Below are 15,527 nucleotides of genomic sequence, written 5' to 3' on the forward strand. Positions count from 1 at the left end.
AATGGTTGGTGATATTAAAGTCCTGTTTGTGGCACATTAGTATATGTGAGGGGCAAACTCCTCAAGATGGGCGGTGACCATGGTGGCCATTTAGAAGTCGGCCATCTTGGATACAACTTTTGTTTCTTCAATAGGAAGAGGGCCATGTGACACATCACACTTATTGGTAACGCCACAAGAAAAATAATGGTGTGCTTGGTTTCGACGTAACGTTATTCATTTCCCTGTGTGTGTGTGTGTCTGTGTGTGCGTGTGTGTTCAGGTGTTTGGGCCATTTTAGCAGCTTTATTCTGTTTTTCTGAAATGTTGGGGTTATTTTGCACAAATGCAAAACCACAAAATCTGAAAGTTTCCCAACCTGGAAGAATACCTCCTTCCAGGAAGCCAAACACAGGGTAACTGTTGGCGTGGACATCCCTGTACTTCTTCATTTTCAACTGGATATTAGTTTTTGGATGCTGTTTTCTTTCTATCCAGTGACGTATTCTTGTGGGAGTGTCTCCTTTCCTTTACAACGAAGCCAATCAAAGGACGGCTTCAGTCAGGACCACAGTGTGTGTGTATAAGGATAACATGTGAAACACACACCTGCTGCCAGAGAAACACGTCTACAAACTGGAAGCTATGAAGCTGACCGTGCTGTTCTGGGCTGTTCTGCTGTTTTCTGTCTGTGGTGAGTTCATTCACAGCACAAACTGATGATCTTCAGAACATTTTCTGTCTCAGGCTCTTCTTTAAATAACTTTTTCCTCCTTTTAACTGAGGTTTTAGGTGCATGTAAAATATGTTAGCAAGACTAATTTAAAAGAATGTTTACAATTTGTAAAAACAAATAATTATAACAAAGACATTCAGTCCATTTCAGTACATTAATTAATTAATTAAACAATACAAAAATGCCTAAATTATCATTCACTGTGTGCTTTTAGGATTCAAGGATAGTCAGAAGAAATAAACAGATTATTTTTTTAGTTCCAGTTTTCTCTCTTGAAACGACATTAACAAGTGAACTGCAGATTATTATCAAACCTTAGTTTACAAGATAAGACCTGATGTCCTTTATGATCAGGAATATATTTAAACTGGAAGAGTTTCTTTGATGTTGTCAGAGACCAAAACATGTTTTTCATATTCACACATCAAAGACCTGGAGTGGAGCGACGTAACAGGACGTTCAGATGACATCCTCTTATTATGCTTACCGGGATTATAATCTGATGGACAAACTGCTGGTTACCCTCATACTTACCGGATATGAAATTGTGATGGTTAAAACAGGGTCGATCACAAGCATATATACAAATACACAAATAATACATGTGTGTATGTTTGTGCAGTCCTTTCCCACCAGGATGAGACAGCATCTGTGTTTCCAAACAACCACAAGTTGAGGACATCTGGAGGACCAAGATCAGAAGCTCTTGTTGATCTCACAGAGGTACGAGTTGGTCTTATTCAGTATTTTTATTTCTCCCGTCTTAAATGTTTTCCAGGATCTTCTTAGTGGGCATGGTCACTTCAAATGAATACGACGTTCTTTTAACTAATTACCTTTATTTACGATGCCTTTCTACTTACGGGAGTCGCCCCTTTCAAGATCTTCCCGTTAACAGAGATCAAACCATCAAGTTTAAACATGTATTTGGTTTCTCAGAGCCTCATGGAACTGTTCTTCTTGAGAAACCTTTAACAGCTTAAAGGAAAAACAGTATTGGGGAAAGTTATGGTTCAGTATTATTATTAAAAGTGTTGAGATCATCCTTGTCAAAGTTCAAGGTTTTTATTCACCCCTTTATCAGTTTTGTTTTGTAAGAAACACTTTTTCTTCAGCGTGTTGCATTTGGCTGTGGTCAGTGTCGCTGCTGGGAGCTGGACACAGGCAATATTTATTTTTCTTATTTTTACACAAATATCTGTACTTTCTAGGTGACCTCTAATTTTCTGTTTTGAAATTTAGGAAAGAATGAGGTTATTGTGGAGATTTGCAAGTATTTAGGTGTTCTTTTTGGTCATAAACTGTGTTTTGAACTTCATGCTGATATTACCACCCAAAAAGGTCAGCACAAACTGTACTGAGGTTATTGTACTCGGCCCTGAAAAGCTTAGAAATATGGTATCTAACCAGATTCTTCCTCTGGATGGCATTACCTTGGCCTCCAGTAACACTGTGAGGAACCTTGGAGTCATTTTTGACCAGGACATGTCCTTCAAATCCAAATTCAAATTCAAATTTTATTTGTCACGTACACAGTCATACACAGTACGATATGCAGTGAAAAGCTTGGACAACTGCTCGTGACCTAAAGAAAAAAAAGGAAAAGGCTATGAATAAGATAGGAAATAAATATGAAAAATTAAAAAGGGTAAATTTAACTAGGAAGGAATAAAATATAAATTAAGGTTAAAAATGAAATAACTGTACAACACAAATACACAATATAGAACTATATAAGAATGTATGAAGAAATATAAATAAATATATACACAATAACAGCAGCTGTACAAGTATTAACTGGAAATGAAGAATGTAGTGACCAGTGTTGTGTGATCCACATTATGTCTTGTGCAGTGCAAATATGCTTAAAGTGATTTAAGTGATGAAGTGAAAACAATGTCCAGAAGGTCCAGTGTGTGTGTAAGAACCATATGTGTGGGTCAGTACTGTGTGGTGGTGTGATTGAGAGACCGTATCGCCTGCGGGAAGAAGCTCCTCCTCAGTCTCTCTGTGTTGGTCTTCAGGGAGCGGAATCGCTTTCCTGACCTCAACAGAGAGAACAGTCTGTTGTTGGGATGGCTGAGGTCCTTCACCATCTTCCTGGCCTTGGTCCAGCACCGCCTGCTGTAGATTGAGTGCAGGTCAGGGAGCTCGGAGCGGATGGTGCGCTCAGCTGACCGCACAACCCTCTGTAGAGCTCGTCTGTCCTGCATGGTGCTGTTCCCGAACCAGGTTAAGATGTTTCCCGTCAGGATGCTCTCTATGGTGCAGGAGTAAAAGTTCCTGAGCACCTTGGAGGGCAGTTGGAAGTCTCTCAAGCGTCTGAGGTGGTAGAGACGCTGTCGGGCCTTTTTCACCACGGTGTTGATGTGACAGGACCATGACAGGTCCTGCGTGATGTGAACTCCGAGGTATTTGAAGCTGTCCACTCTCTCCACTGGGCACTCGTTGATGACGGGGGTCTGGTAGTTCCTCTCCTGCTTAGTGCTGAAGTCCACTATCAGCTCCTTTGTCTTACTGACGTTTAGAAGGAGGTTGCTCCTCTGGCACCAGTTCTCCAGATTCCTAATCTCCTTCAGGTAGGCCGTCTCGTTGTTATCAGAGATCAGGCCCACCACGACGGTGTCGTCAGCAAACGTGATGATGGTGGTGGAGCTGGTAGTGGCCACACAGTCATATGTGTACAAAGAGTACAGCAGGGGGCTCAGAACACACCCCTGGGGGGCTCCAGTGCTGAGAGTGGTGGAGGCTGAGACATGTCCGCCCATCCTTACTGCCTGTGGTCTGCCAGTTAGGAAGTTGGAGATCCACTGACACATAGATGAGCTGAGTCCCAGATGCTCCAGCTTGGTGGTGAGTGTGGAGGGAATTATGGTGTTAAATGCAGAGCTGTAGTCTATGAAGAGCATTTTAACATAATTCCCCCTTCTAGTGTCCAAGTGAGTGAGTGATGTGTGGAGGAGATGAGAGATGGCATCGTCTGTGGAACGATTTGGACGGTAAGCGAACTGTAGTGGGTCCAGTGTGTCTGGTAGTGAAGAAATGATGAAGTCTCTGACCAGGCGTTCAAAGCACTTCATCACTACTGAGGTGAGGGCTACAGGGCGATAGTCATTGAGAGAAGCAGGGTGGGGTTTCTTCGGGACAGGAACAATGATGGACTCTTTGAAGCATGTGGGGATCACCGACTGAGATAAAGAGATGTTGAATATCTCAGTGAACACAGGAGCTAGCTGGTATGCGCAGTCTCTGAGGATACGACCTGGGATGCCGTCTGGTCCTGCTGCTTTCCTGGTGTTCACTCTTTTGAAGGCTCTCCTTACTTCATGCTCGGAGATGACGAGCACGTTTCCGGTGCTGGCAGTATCTTCCTGTCTGCAGCCGTTAGCGCCGCTAACACTAGCATTGTTGGAGTCCTTAGCTGCAGCCTCGAAGCGAGCATAGAAAGTGTTCAGCTCGTCTGCCAGAGTCACGGCCGCGTTCGTCATACCGGTTGTTGGTGCTTTATAGTCCGTTATTGTCCTTAGTCCCCGCCACAGGCTCCTAGAGTCACTCTGTGGAGTTGTGACTCTAGTTTCCTCCCGTAGCGCTGCTTTGCCTCTTTCACCGCCCTCCGCACGTTATATGACGCGGCTTTGTACGGGTCCATGTCCCCCGTCATGAGTCCCGTGTTGTAGGCAGCGGTGCGGGATCTCAGAGCGTCGTGGATGGTTTTATCCACCCACGGCTTCTGGTTGGGAAACGTTGTGATAGTCTTTGTCTCCACGGTATCATCCGCTAGTTTCCCGATGAATCCCACAACCGCTTCCGTAAACACGTTGACGTCATCGTCGGAGCTGTTTCTGAACATGCCCCAGTCTGCGTCATCGAGTGCGTCCTGTAACGCGGCCACCGATTGATCCGTCCAGCGCGCGACCTTCCTCTGAACCGGAACTTCCTGTTTCAGCCTTTGTTTGTATTTTGGCATGAGGAAGATGGCGGCGTGATCAGATTTGCCAAACGGGGGGCGGGATTGTGCCTTGTAGCCGTCCTTGACCGTAGTGTAGCAGTGGTCCAGTGTCCTTTCACCCCTGGTGGGGCAGGTGATGTGTTGATAAAAGTTCGGCGCTGCGCGTTTGAGGTTGGCGCTATTAAAGTCCCCTGTCACAATAAGCGCAGCGTCCCGGTGTTGTGTCTGGTGCTGTGTGAGTGCCTCATGCAGCTCGCATAAGGCGGTGACCGTGTCCGCTTGTGGTGGAATATAAACGGCACTTACAATGACCGATGTAAATTCCCGAGGTAGATAAAAAGGACGACACATGATGGACAGTAGTTCCAGATTTGGTGTGCAGGAGCGTGTGAGAGGAACAACGTTCGCACTGTTGCACCAGTTGTTGTTCACCATTAAACACACGCCGCCTCCCCTTGACTTCCCCGAGTCCCGTGTCCTGTCCATGCGGTGAACCGAGAAGAACCCGGCCGGCTGGATGGCGTGGTCCGGCACCGCTGGGTTCAGCCATGTCTCGGTGAAGCAGAGGAGATTGCAGTCCCGAATGTCTCTCTGGAACTTTATGCTGGCCCTGAGGTCGTCAAGCTTGTTCTCCAGTGACTGGACGTTGGCGAGCAGGATGCTAGGCAGAGGTGTGCGGTGTGCACGAGCTCTCAGCCTGTTCCTGACGCCGGCTCGCTTCCCTCTAGGCCGGTGACATTCGTCTGTCCTGGCCTGAAAGGAGACGCTACCGGTAGACTGCAGCGAGAGCTGCCAGCATCTGAGCCAGACTCTGTCTGTCTGTCTCATCATGGTCACTAAATGCACAGTAATGGCAGGTTTTGTAATAAGGCAGATCGCGCTAACATAATATGCACTGTTAGTTGATTATTTACCTGCTGCATTAACGGGAGAGGACGTGCAAACGTTACCGCTGCTGCTGGGTTGAGATTCACGAGTCCGGAGCAGAATTAAAAACACGACATTCATTTAAGGTCATCGCGTGTTTTGTGAGCAAATGCTTTTGCATATTCGTAGTGTTTCCTCCCTTAAATGAAATATCTACTTTGCAAGTATTGCAAGTTGCCCTGATGTCATCTGTTCTCGTAAAGTCTAACCAAACTTTTGAGCGTTGAGCTTAGGCGCCGTGTTTCCTGTCAGGTAAATGACGCTCCGCAACGTGGTGACGTCATTCGGGGCGACTGGAATCGATAAGGGAATCGTTTGCAAAAATGGCAAACTATTCCAAGGAACTGAAACAGTGGGAACCGGTTCTCAACAAGAACCGTGTTTCGATACCCATCCCTATCCCCAGGTACCTGTAGCTGTCCTCTATGTCTGCAATGTTGCCTTCTGGTAGTTCGATCCCCTCAGTTCTGACTACCTTCCCTCTCACTCTTAGCATACAGCTTGATGTCATCCATGAACAGGAGGTGGCTGCTGACAACTGCGTAGCCAGTCTTGTTAATGATCTCCAAGAGATATAAAACTAGGAATTACAAATAAATAACATGCTAAATTGGTAAATTCGGTAAAATTAAGGGATTAAAAGGTACTATTTACTAACTATACAATACTATACAATACTAACTGTACGATAAACAAAGACAGGACAGAGAAACTGGATTGTGCAGGAGGTACTTGATGGTGACTTGTGCTATGGGCTAGTGTTGTACGCCACATCCCCATTGAGCACCTGATGAAGGCTCTCAGGGTCCTGTTGATCTTGTACAGTTCTCGGCATTCCAGGATCCAGCTGTGGGGCACTGAGTCATAGGCCTTCTTGCACAGGTTGGTCAGCCTAGTGTTGCAGTCTCAGCTGACTGCTCGGTCTGCCAGTAGCTGGTGTTTTGTGCCTCTGGTATTCTTGCCAATATATGTGTGTGTGAATATATACATATATATATACATATATATATATATATTAGTGCTGTCAGCGTTAAAATAACATCAACGCCATAACTGAATTAACACGGCAATTCTTCGTTAGCGAGCCCCGTGCGTGGGGCTGCACTGCGCTAACTAACGCGTTAACGAGCTGACCATACTAACGCATTGAAATATATATATACACACACACACCTGTGTTTGTGTGTGTGTACTATAGATACTGCTACTTGAAAACATTTGTTCTTTGCATGCAGAGAGCAATTCCTTGTTTGTGTACACAAACAAATAAAGATGATTCAGATTTTCCTGATTCAGTTAAGAAGTTAAGAAATGAGCACCTGTTAATGGTGACCCCCGTGTGGGTCTGTTCAGAGGTCTACCAGGCACTGGAGGTTAAACCCAAGACTTGCTGAAGGGATTAAATTAAGAATCAGTAATCCTGTCACTGCCTGCTTTTGTATCCAGCCCAACTGTGGGAAGTACGAAGGAGGAATCTGCACCAAGGAGTATGCTCCAGTATGTGGGAGCGATGGAAAAACCTATGACACCGAGTGTCTTCTCTGCAAGAAGAACAGGCATGTAACACACACACACGCACGCGCACACGCACACGCACACACACACACGTGCACACGCACGCGCACACGCACACACTGAATCTATGTTTGTTTTTCTCTCCTACAGAGAAGAGAAGAATACTGTGAAGGTGGCGAAAAAGGGGCCATGCGCTTCCTAGATGGCTATGTTGCACTCATGGGTGTTAGATAGGGCCTATTGATTTCCTGTGTTTGTGTTCTCAATAAAGTTACCTTCTGCAGCATGTCTCTGGTCTAATCCTTTAACACAAAAACACCCTGACAACAGCACTGATCACAAACAGGTTTAATTTAAACAGTAATAACAGTAAGTGGCTCAAACCTGTCCCACAAAGCTGTACTTGGACTTTTCTCATAATACTATTTATTATAGGTACGCAAAATGTGGTGTAGTCAATGATTTGTTCATGAGAAACAGTAATTTCATCATCACACATTTCTGTGATATAATCACAACTTATGTGTAGACAATACAACAAACGGTGGAAAAGTGTATGTCCTGCCAAATGAGCAAGGTCTCTTCTTTAGTCACAGCTAAGCAATATTTTACACGAGTGTTTCTGACATACCAAATATCAAACACTCCTATAGCATGCCAGAAGATAATGCATGTATTATTGCAGGTCTACCTTACAATATAAAGCACCCTGAGGCGACTGCTGTTGTGATTTGGCGCCGTGTAAAAAAACTGAACTGCAGTCTGAAGTCTTGCAGCTGAATAGAATCTGGGCTGTAAGTTTAGCTCACTTGTTTTTGCTGAGTTTGGATGAAATGGTTTCTATGAGCATTTAGTGGCGATCCTGAGGTTGTTGTGGACACCACACATGCCAATAGTGTTCAGCTACAGTTCACCCCCTCTGCCCCCGCTACTGGCAGCTTTGGGTCTCAAGAGGTTTTAATTTAAAGAAAAAAAGTTTTAAAAACTCACTACATGTACTATTTTCTATATAGGGTTCTTCCCTTTTCCTTCTGTGAGATGAGATGTCCACAGTGGAAATTCCCAGCAGAGACACCAGGGGACCGCTGCCCGGACTGCAAACCTGCAGATTGGTTTTGTATGTTCTGCCTTTTATTCTGATCATTTTTGCCGTGTTAGATTATGGAATCAAGAAGGCTTGGATGTCCACTCACCACAGCACACAGAAAGAAGTGCATCATAACTCGTGTTTCATGGTGTGGTCTGCTGGGGCAGCAGCATACTGGGAACAAGCTGAAGGCCTGTTGTGGGACGCCCTCTTGACCCAGTGGTGGTAGTGAGCAATAAGAGAATGTTGGCTGAACTGTCGTACCTGTTAGATAATACTCCCCCCTCCATGGCGGTCACTCTTAAAGCCCCGAGTACTTCCTTCAGTGGCAGACTGCTACATGTTCTGCTGGTGCGTGAGAGAGACTTCAGAGGTCTTCTAGCTGCAGTCAGACTACAGCAGTGAATGCACACACTGGGGTCTGTACATGTCACAGGATGTAATATTTGGTGACAGGGATGGGCAGTAACGCGTTACTTCAGTAATTAGTTACTGATTACTTTTTTCAAGTAACTTGACCAACACTGTTTGGTGATAACATCCAACCACTGCATGTTGCACAAGTTTACAACATCATCTTCTCCACTCTATAAAACGTTTTGTTGGCTCAACTTAAAAAAATGTGCCCAAAGTTTCCACTCAGCTCAGTGTTGTTCAATAAATCCAGCAAGTAATTTTTAGGTTTGGCAAACTCGGCTGGTTTAACAAACCAACGTGTTTTACTTTGACCACCGAAAGCATAATTAAGCTGAACAACCTCATATTGATTTAGATTTTCTGGTAATATTAAGTTGACACATTACATTAGCTGAGTTGCTCTAACTTACTTTTTTACATATATCCCACTCACAAATATCCAAATAGTTTTAAGTTACTAAAGTAACTTCTGTAAAATCACACACAGACATTTCACTTTTCCAACTGATTAAACAGTTTATTACAAAACATTTTCCAAGTAATTCCCAAATCAAATATTACAGCAGCCCTTTAATTATAAATCAGTGGTCAGAAACAGTACTTCAGTATAAACAAACAATAACAACACGAGCATGTTTATTACCTGTGTAAGGTGTGTTTAGAAGCTAAAACACACCCATTCACTCCGTCTTCACACTGTTCTGAGATGCTGTCCTCCAGCTTCAGACTGACTGAACTGGTGACTGCGATGTTTACCACAGCTTCTGGGAACTTCTTCACCATCCTGCCACGCAGGACAAAAGGAGACGTCAGTATTTTACGTACCTGTCACAGTCCTGAGTCGGTGACCCAGTGTTTTGGGTTTCGTTCTGTTTTTTGATCGTAGACTTCATCATTGTTGTCACTATTAGTGTTTAGGTTTCTCTCCCGGTATTTTTTTTTAGCCCTCTAGTTCTTTGTTCTGTCATTTCTAGTTCTTGGGTTTTGCTCCTGTGTCCCTTTTGTTCGGTGTCAAGTCTGTGTTTCTGTGTCTGTCGCGTGCTTCCTGTTTTATTTTGATAGTCCCTGTGCAGTGTGTCTGGTTTTGCTTCCCCTTGTCTCATTAGCTCTGATTTCTCCCAGCTGTGTTTCCCTCCTGTCTCCCATTCCCTGTTTGTTCCAGTGTGTATTTATGTCTCTTTACTACCTCAATTCTCAAAAGTTCTTGAAAAACTGTTTAAAAACAGACTGGAAAAATTTATAGATAAACATAAACTACTCACTGAGAGTCAGTACGGATTCAGATCAAGCAGATCAACATCATCGGCACTATTAGATTCAATAGAATACATCACAAATTCCATAGACAAAAAGCAATATGTGGCTGGGTTATTCATAGACTTGACAAAGGCATTTGACACTATACATCCTGATATATTAATAAGAAAACTGGAACGTTATGGTGTCAGAGGGGTAGTTTTAGATTGGGTCCGGAGTTATTTAAGTGACAGAAAGCAGTTTGTGAAAATAAATGGTGGTTGCTCCTTATGTATGGACATTGCTTGTGGTGTACCCCAAGGGTCAGTTTTGGGTCCAAAATTCTTCAACTTGTACATTAACGACATCTGTAAAGTGTCCAAAGTATTAAAAATGGTTCTCTTTGCTGACGATACAAACATTTTTTGCTCTGGTGATGATCTGCAGAATTTATTGGAGGATATGACTAATGAAATAAGTAAAGTGAAGTTCTGGCTTGATAAAAACAAATTATCATTACATTTGAATAAATCTAAACTGATGTTAATTGGAAATAGTAGTTTAAATACAAATGCAAAGATTCAAATAAATGGTGTTGATATTGAAAGAGTCAGTGAAAATAAATTTCTGGGGGTAATAATAGATGAAAAACTTAACTGGAGAGCTCACGTAAGATATATTCATTCCAAAGTATCACGAAGCATTGCAGTACTAAACAAGGCAAAACAGGTATTCGACAGAACATCACTTCATATTCTCTACTGTTCACTGGTTTCACCATACTTAAGCTATTGTGCAGAGGTCTGGGGCAATAACTATAAAACCACATTACATTCACTTTTTACTCTTCAAAAAAAAGCAATTCGAATCATCCACAATGCAGGTTATAGGGAACATACAAACTCACTATTTTTGCAGTCTGAAATATTGAAAATTGACGATATAGTGAAATTCCAAACAGCACAAATTCTATTCAAAGCAAAAAATAAAGAACTGCCAGGTAATATTCAGAGTATGTTTTTTTTTGAAAGAAGGAAGTTATAATTTAAGGGGTTTTTGTAACTTCAAAACAATGAAGGTATGTACTACAAGAAAAGGCTTTTGTGTTTCTGTTCAAGGAGTGAAACTATGGAACAAACTGAATATGGAATTAAAGCAATGTCCAAACATAAAAGAGTTATAAAAATATGATCTTCTCGATCTATAAAGAAAAGGAAAATATTTAAATTAAGTGAATGTCTCTATTTAAAAACAAACAAACAAACAATTCATGATGTGATATTATAGTATATAGTATATCAGAAATCTGTTCACTATTTTTATTACAAATTATATCAGTAAGGAAGCTGACTAAATATTCACTGATAATTTATGGGACAGGGGTGGGATTAAATAAGTGTATACTTCTTCCCACTCCCTTTCAACATGTAAATTAATCAGAATGTTTTTTGTATGTAATTTGTATAGTATTTTTTCTCTCTCTTATTTCTTTTCTAAATGTACTTGTATATTGTTCACATGTTGAAATAAATTACCAATCAAAACAAAAAGCCCTGTGTTTTCCGTGGTGCGTTGTACCCTCATTTTGCTGTGTGGTTTTCCCAGTTCGTGGTTCTTAGTTTCTTCAGTTTCAGTCTTGTCTCTGAGAGTTCTGCATTTGGGTCTTATACACAGCACATCATGACAGTGCCATTTAAAAATATATAATCACAAAACAAAGTGAGATTTACCTACTAACTGTTCTCTTCAGAGATCCTCTTCTTTCAGATACACCACCAGGCGGCTCTCTCTCGCTCCTCGTTTCCACCGAACTCTGGAGAATGAAAACAGCAAAACAAATCTTGAGTATTACAGCACACTAGGAGAAGCAAACAATGTTACATTTATGTGACCTGCATCTTGCCACTTGTTGATTTTGAAATGTATTTTTTAAACAAATAAAAGATTAAATCTTTACAACTCAAATCTGTGTTAAAAGTATCCTACTGCCTTCTATGCACCCTTTGCTAGCAGTCGGATAAGCTGACTGAAAGTAAATGTCACCTCAGTTTAGAGACTATTTCAAACACTTTTTGTTGATGTCACGGTTCTGGGTCCGTTGGACCCAGTATTTTGAGTTTATTATGTTTTGGTTCACTTTTGCATCATGGATTATTCTTTGTTTCTCTGGTACTTTGTGTTTCAGTTATCTTGGTGTTTTGGATTGTTTCTCATTCTCTTGTTGTGATGTTTATTATTATTATTATTAGTTTCATGTTTCTATTATCCATGTTTAAGGAATGGTGGTTTCATGTATAGTTCAGTTCCATGTTTCATTTTCTGTCTCTGTGTTGAGTCCATGTCTCTGAGTTGTGATTCATGTTTCCTGTTTTATTGTGAAAGTCTTTGTCTTATGTTAGTGTGTGCAGCTTTGTTCCCCATGTCTCGTTAGCCCTGATCTCTCCCAGCTGTGTCTCCCTTCTGTGGCCCATTTCCTCATTACTACCCTGTGTATTTAAGCCCTGTGTTTTCCCATGCCCAGTGCCGTGTCGTACCCACAGATTATGCCTGTGTGTCCTTGGTCTCAGTGTTCCATCCTCACTTCATGTTTGTTTTCCTGCCAGCAATAAAGCTGAGGTTTTTGAGTTACATTCCGTTTTCCGAGTCCTGCATTTGGATCCTCATCTCTGCCTGCCCGCACACAGAGCCCTGACAGTTGAATTGTGTTCTAACGATTCAAATAACAATTGTTATACATAAGATATGTGAAAAGCCACCTGTGGACAAGCCTTATAATGATGTGTAAACCATGAAAAGCTCCTATCCACCCTCTTTAATGTGTTTGTGTAACTTCCTCATAAACATTTATTGTGGAGTTGATGAAGATACTTGTAATGTAACATGGTAGACTAATGTGCCTGTGTTAATTCAGCTCCATATTATTGTGTGAAGTTGCACTGGGTTGGGAGTGGTTTTGTGTGTGTGTCACATTTTTGGTGAGCCAATGGCTGGAATGGGGTTGGACTAATTAGAGGCAGGTGTACTTGATTGCACTGATACACTGGTCTACTTATAGCCCACACTACAAACACTGCTGTGTCGTTTTGTCTCTCTGTGCAGGCCAGGGCCTATTATATGCCACAGCCTAAAGGCAGCAGAGTTGCAGAGGCTGGAGTGACCACTGACTATATGCTTGCAGGGTGGTGGGTCTCCAAGGACAACTTCTAACCCTGTTACAGGCAACATGTGGGGTGCAACTGGCCGTGTGGCATAGCTGGCTCTGGCCTTGGGACTGTGTGTTTTTATACGATTCATAAATGGGACACTGGACTGTTTTATCTTTTATCTCTTGATATATTTTTTGTCAATAAATTATCTTTTAGAATTTTATTGACTGTCATCTTTTTGCCCACGACTGAGACGGTTGGTCAGACCTAGAGTCTTTCTTTGGGTGTGTTACAGTAACACTTCAGCTTATTCTACCCACGTTATCCGTAATATCACCAATACTTACTTTATTGTATCCTCAAGTTATCTGTGACACGTATCTACTCAAATTTACTCACCTTAGTTTGCAAAGAAATAGTTTGCAACAATGTGACCAAACGTTAAATTAACATATTCTCATCTCACCTAGAAGTACAACATCTGAGTTTTTTTATTTTTGCTCTTCAGTCTCAGTCACCCATTAAGTTACAAATACGTCACTATATTCTTCACAGTGAAAACATAAAAAGTTGTGTGTTTCTCGGCCGTCATGTTTTGTCAGGTTATGTCATGCCGCGTCATGAACTCCCAGTTTAGATCATCCTTCCGAGTTTGAATGTTGGTTTTGTTTCTAGTGCTCCCATCTCCCATCTCTGAGTCCTGCGTTTGGGTCCAACCTCTGCCTGCCACACAGCTCACCGTGACAACACCACTGTTGCTTGGGAAGCTTGCACACCAGAACTTCACCCACATGTGCTGTACCAGTGTACAGTAATGTGATGATTTGAACTTACTGAACACAGTCTGGGCAAACACTTACCTCCTACAACAAGGCATTAAGAATGCACACAGCTGTTGTGTGTGTGATGATACGAACATATGTTGCTGTCTGCATGGTCCCACACACACCTATGGGTAACCAAATGCAACCACCACACTGATTTAAATAATAACAGGAAAAAATAGACTGTCTCTTACGTTTGTAGTGTAACAACTAGCAACTTACTCACCCTGGAGAGTTAGTCACAGGACCCTCTGCAGTTTCCATACCAGCCCCACCTGGGGGTGGACGATGCAGTGATACATGTGCTGCAGAGAGCGTGTTCCTCGACCCAACACCACAGTTCAGATAATGTTCTTGGACTTCTCTAGCGCCTTTAACTCGATCCGGCCCGTGCTGCTGAGGGAGAAGTCGGAGTCCATGCAGGTGGAGGCTCCACTGGTCCAGTGGATCTACAGTGGGGCAAAAAAGTATTTAGTCAGCCACCGATTGTGCAAGTTCCCCCACCTAAAATGATGACAGAGGTCAGTAATTTGCACCAGAGGTACACTTCAACTGTGAGAGACAGAATGTGAAAAAAAATCCATGAATCCACATGGTAGGATTTGTAAAGAATTTATTGGTAAATCAGGGTGGAAAATAAGTATTTGGTCAATAACAAAAATACAACTCAATACTTTGTAACATAACCTTTGTTGGCAATAACAGAGGTCAAACGTTTACTATAGGTCTTTACCAGGTTTGCACACACAGTAGCTGGTATTTTGGCCCATTCCTCCATGCAGATCTTCTCGAGAGCAGTGATGTTTTGGGGCTGCTGCCGAGCAACACGGACTTTCAACTCCCGCCACAGATTTTCTATGGGGTTGAGGTCTGGAGACTGGCTAGGCCACTCCAGGACTTTCAAATGCTTCTTACGGAGCCACTCCTTTGTTGCCCGGGCGGTGTGTTTTGGATCATTGTCATGTTGGAAGACCCAGCCTCGTTTCATCTTCAAAGTTCTCACTGATGGAAGGAGGTTTTGGCTCAAAATCTCACGATACATGGCCCCATTCATTCTGTCCTTAACACGGATCAGTCGTCCTGTCCCCTTGGCAGAAAAACAGCCCCATAGCATGATGTTTCCACCCCCATGCTTCACAGTAGGTATGGTGTTCTTGGGATGCAACTCAGTATTCTTCTTCCTCCAAACACGACGAGTTGAGTTTATACCAAAAAGTTCTACTTTGGTTTCATCTGACCACATGACATTCTCCCAATCCTCTGCTGTATCATCCATGTGCTCTCTGGCAAACTTCAGACGGGCCTGGACATGCACTGGCTTCAGCAGCGGAACACGTCTGGCACTGCGGGATTTGATTCCCTGCCGTTGTAGTGTGTTACTGATGGTGACCTTTGTTACTTTGGTCCCAGCTCTCTGCAGGTCATTCACCAGGTCCCCCCGTGTGGTTCTGGGATCTTTGCTCACCGTTCTCATGATCATTTTGACCCCACGGGATGAGATCTTGCGTGGAGCCCCAGATCGAGGGAGATTATCAGTGGTCTTGTGTGTCTTCCATTTTCTGATGATTGCTCCCACAGTTGATTTTTTCACACCAAGCTGCTTGCCTATTGTAGATTCACTCTTCCCAGTCTGGTGCAGGTCTACAATACTTTTCCTGGTGTCCTTCGAAAGCTCTTTGGTCTTGGCCATGGCGGAGTTTGGAGTCTGACT

At 42.8% G+C, this 15,527-nt stretch overlaps 1 protein-coding gene across 1 annotated transcript; it reads left to right on the forward strand.

The window, feature by feature from the left end:
- Window positions 1–542: 542 nt before the first annotated feature.
- LOC146581440 (ovomucoid-like) lies at window positions 543–7,392 on the forward strand. The gene is made up of 4 exons (XM_085246404.1): window positions 543–673; window positions 1,338–1,438; window positions 7,038–7,147; window positions 7,257–7,392. Exons 1-4 carry the CDS (start codon window positions 625–627, stop codon window positions 7,306–7,308), a joined length of 312 nt encoding a protein of 103 aa, XP_085102530.1. The 5' UTR covers window positions 543–624; the 3' UTR covers window positions 7,309–7,392.
- Window positions 7,393–15,527: the final 8,135 nt, after the last annotated feature.

This window comes from Mchenga conophoros, linkage group LG2 (assembly GCF_057382185.1).
Source record: "Mchenga conophoros isolate Kocher_MC1m ecotype Shallow Benthic linkage group LG2, M_conophoros_male_GT1.1, whole genome shotgun sequence".
Taxonomy (NCBI): Eukaryota; Metazoa; Chordata; class Actinopteri; order Cichliformes; family Cichlidae; genus Mchenga; species Mchenga conophoros.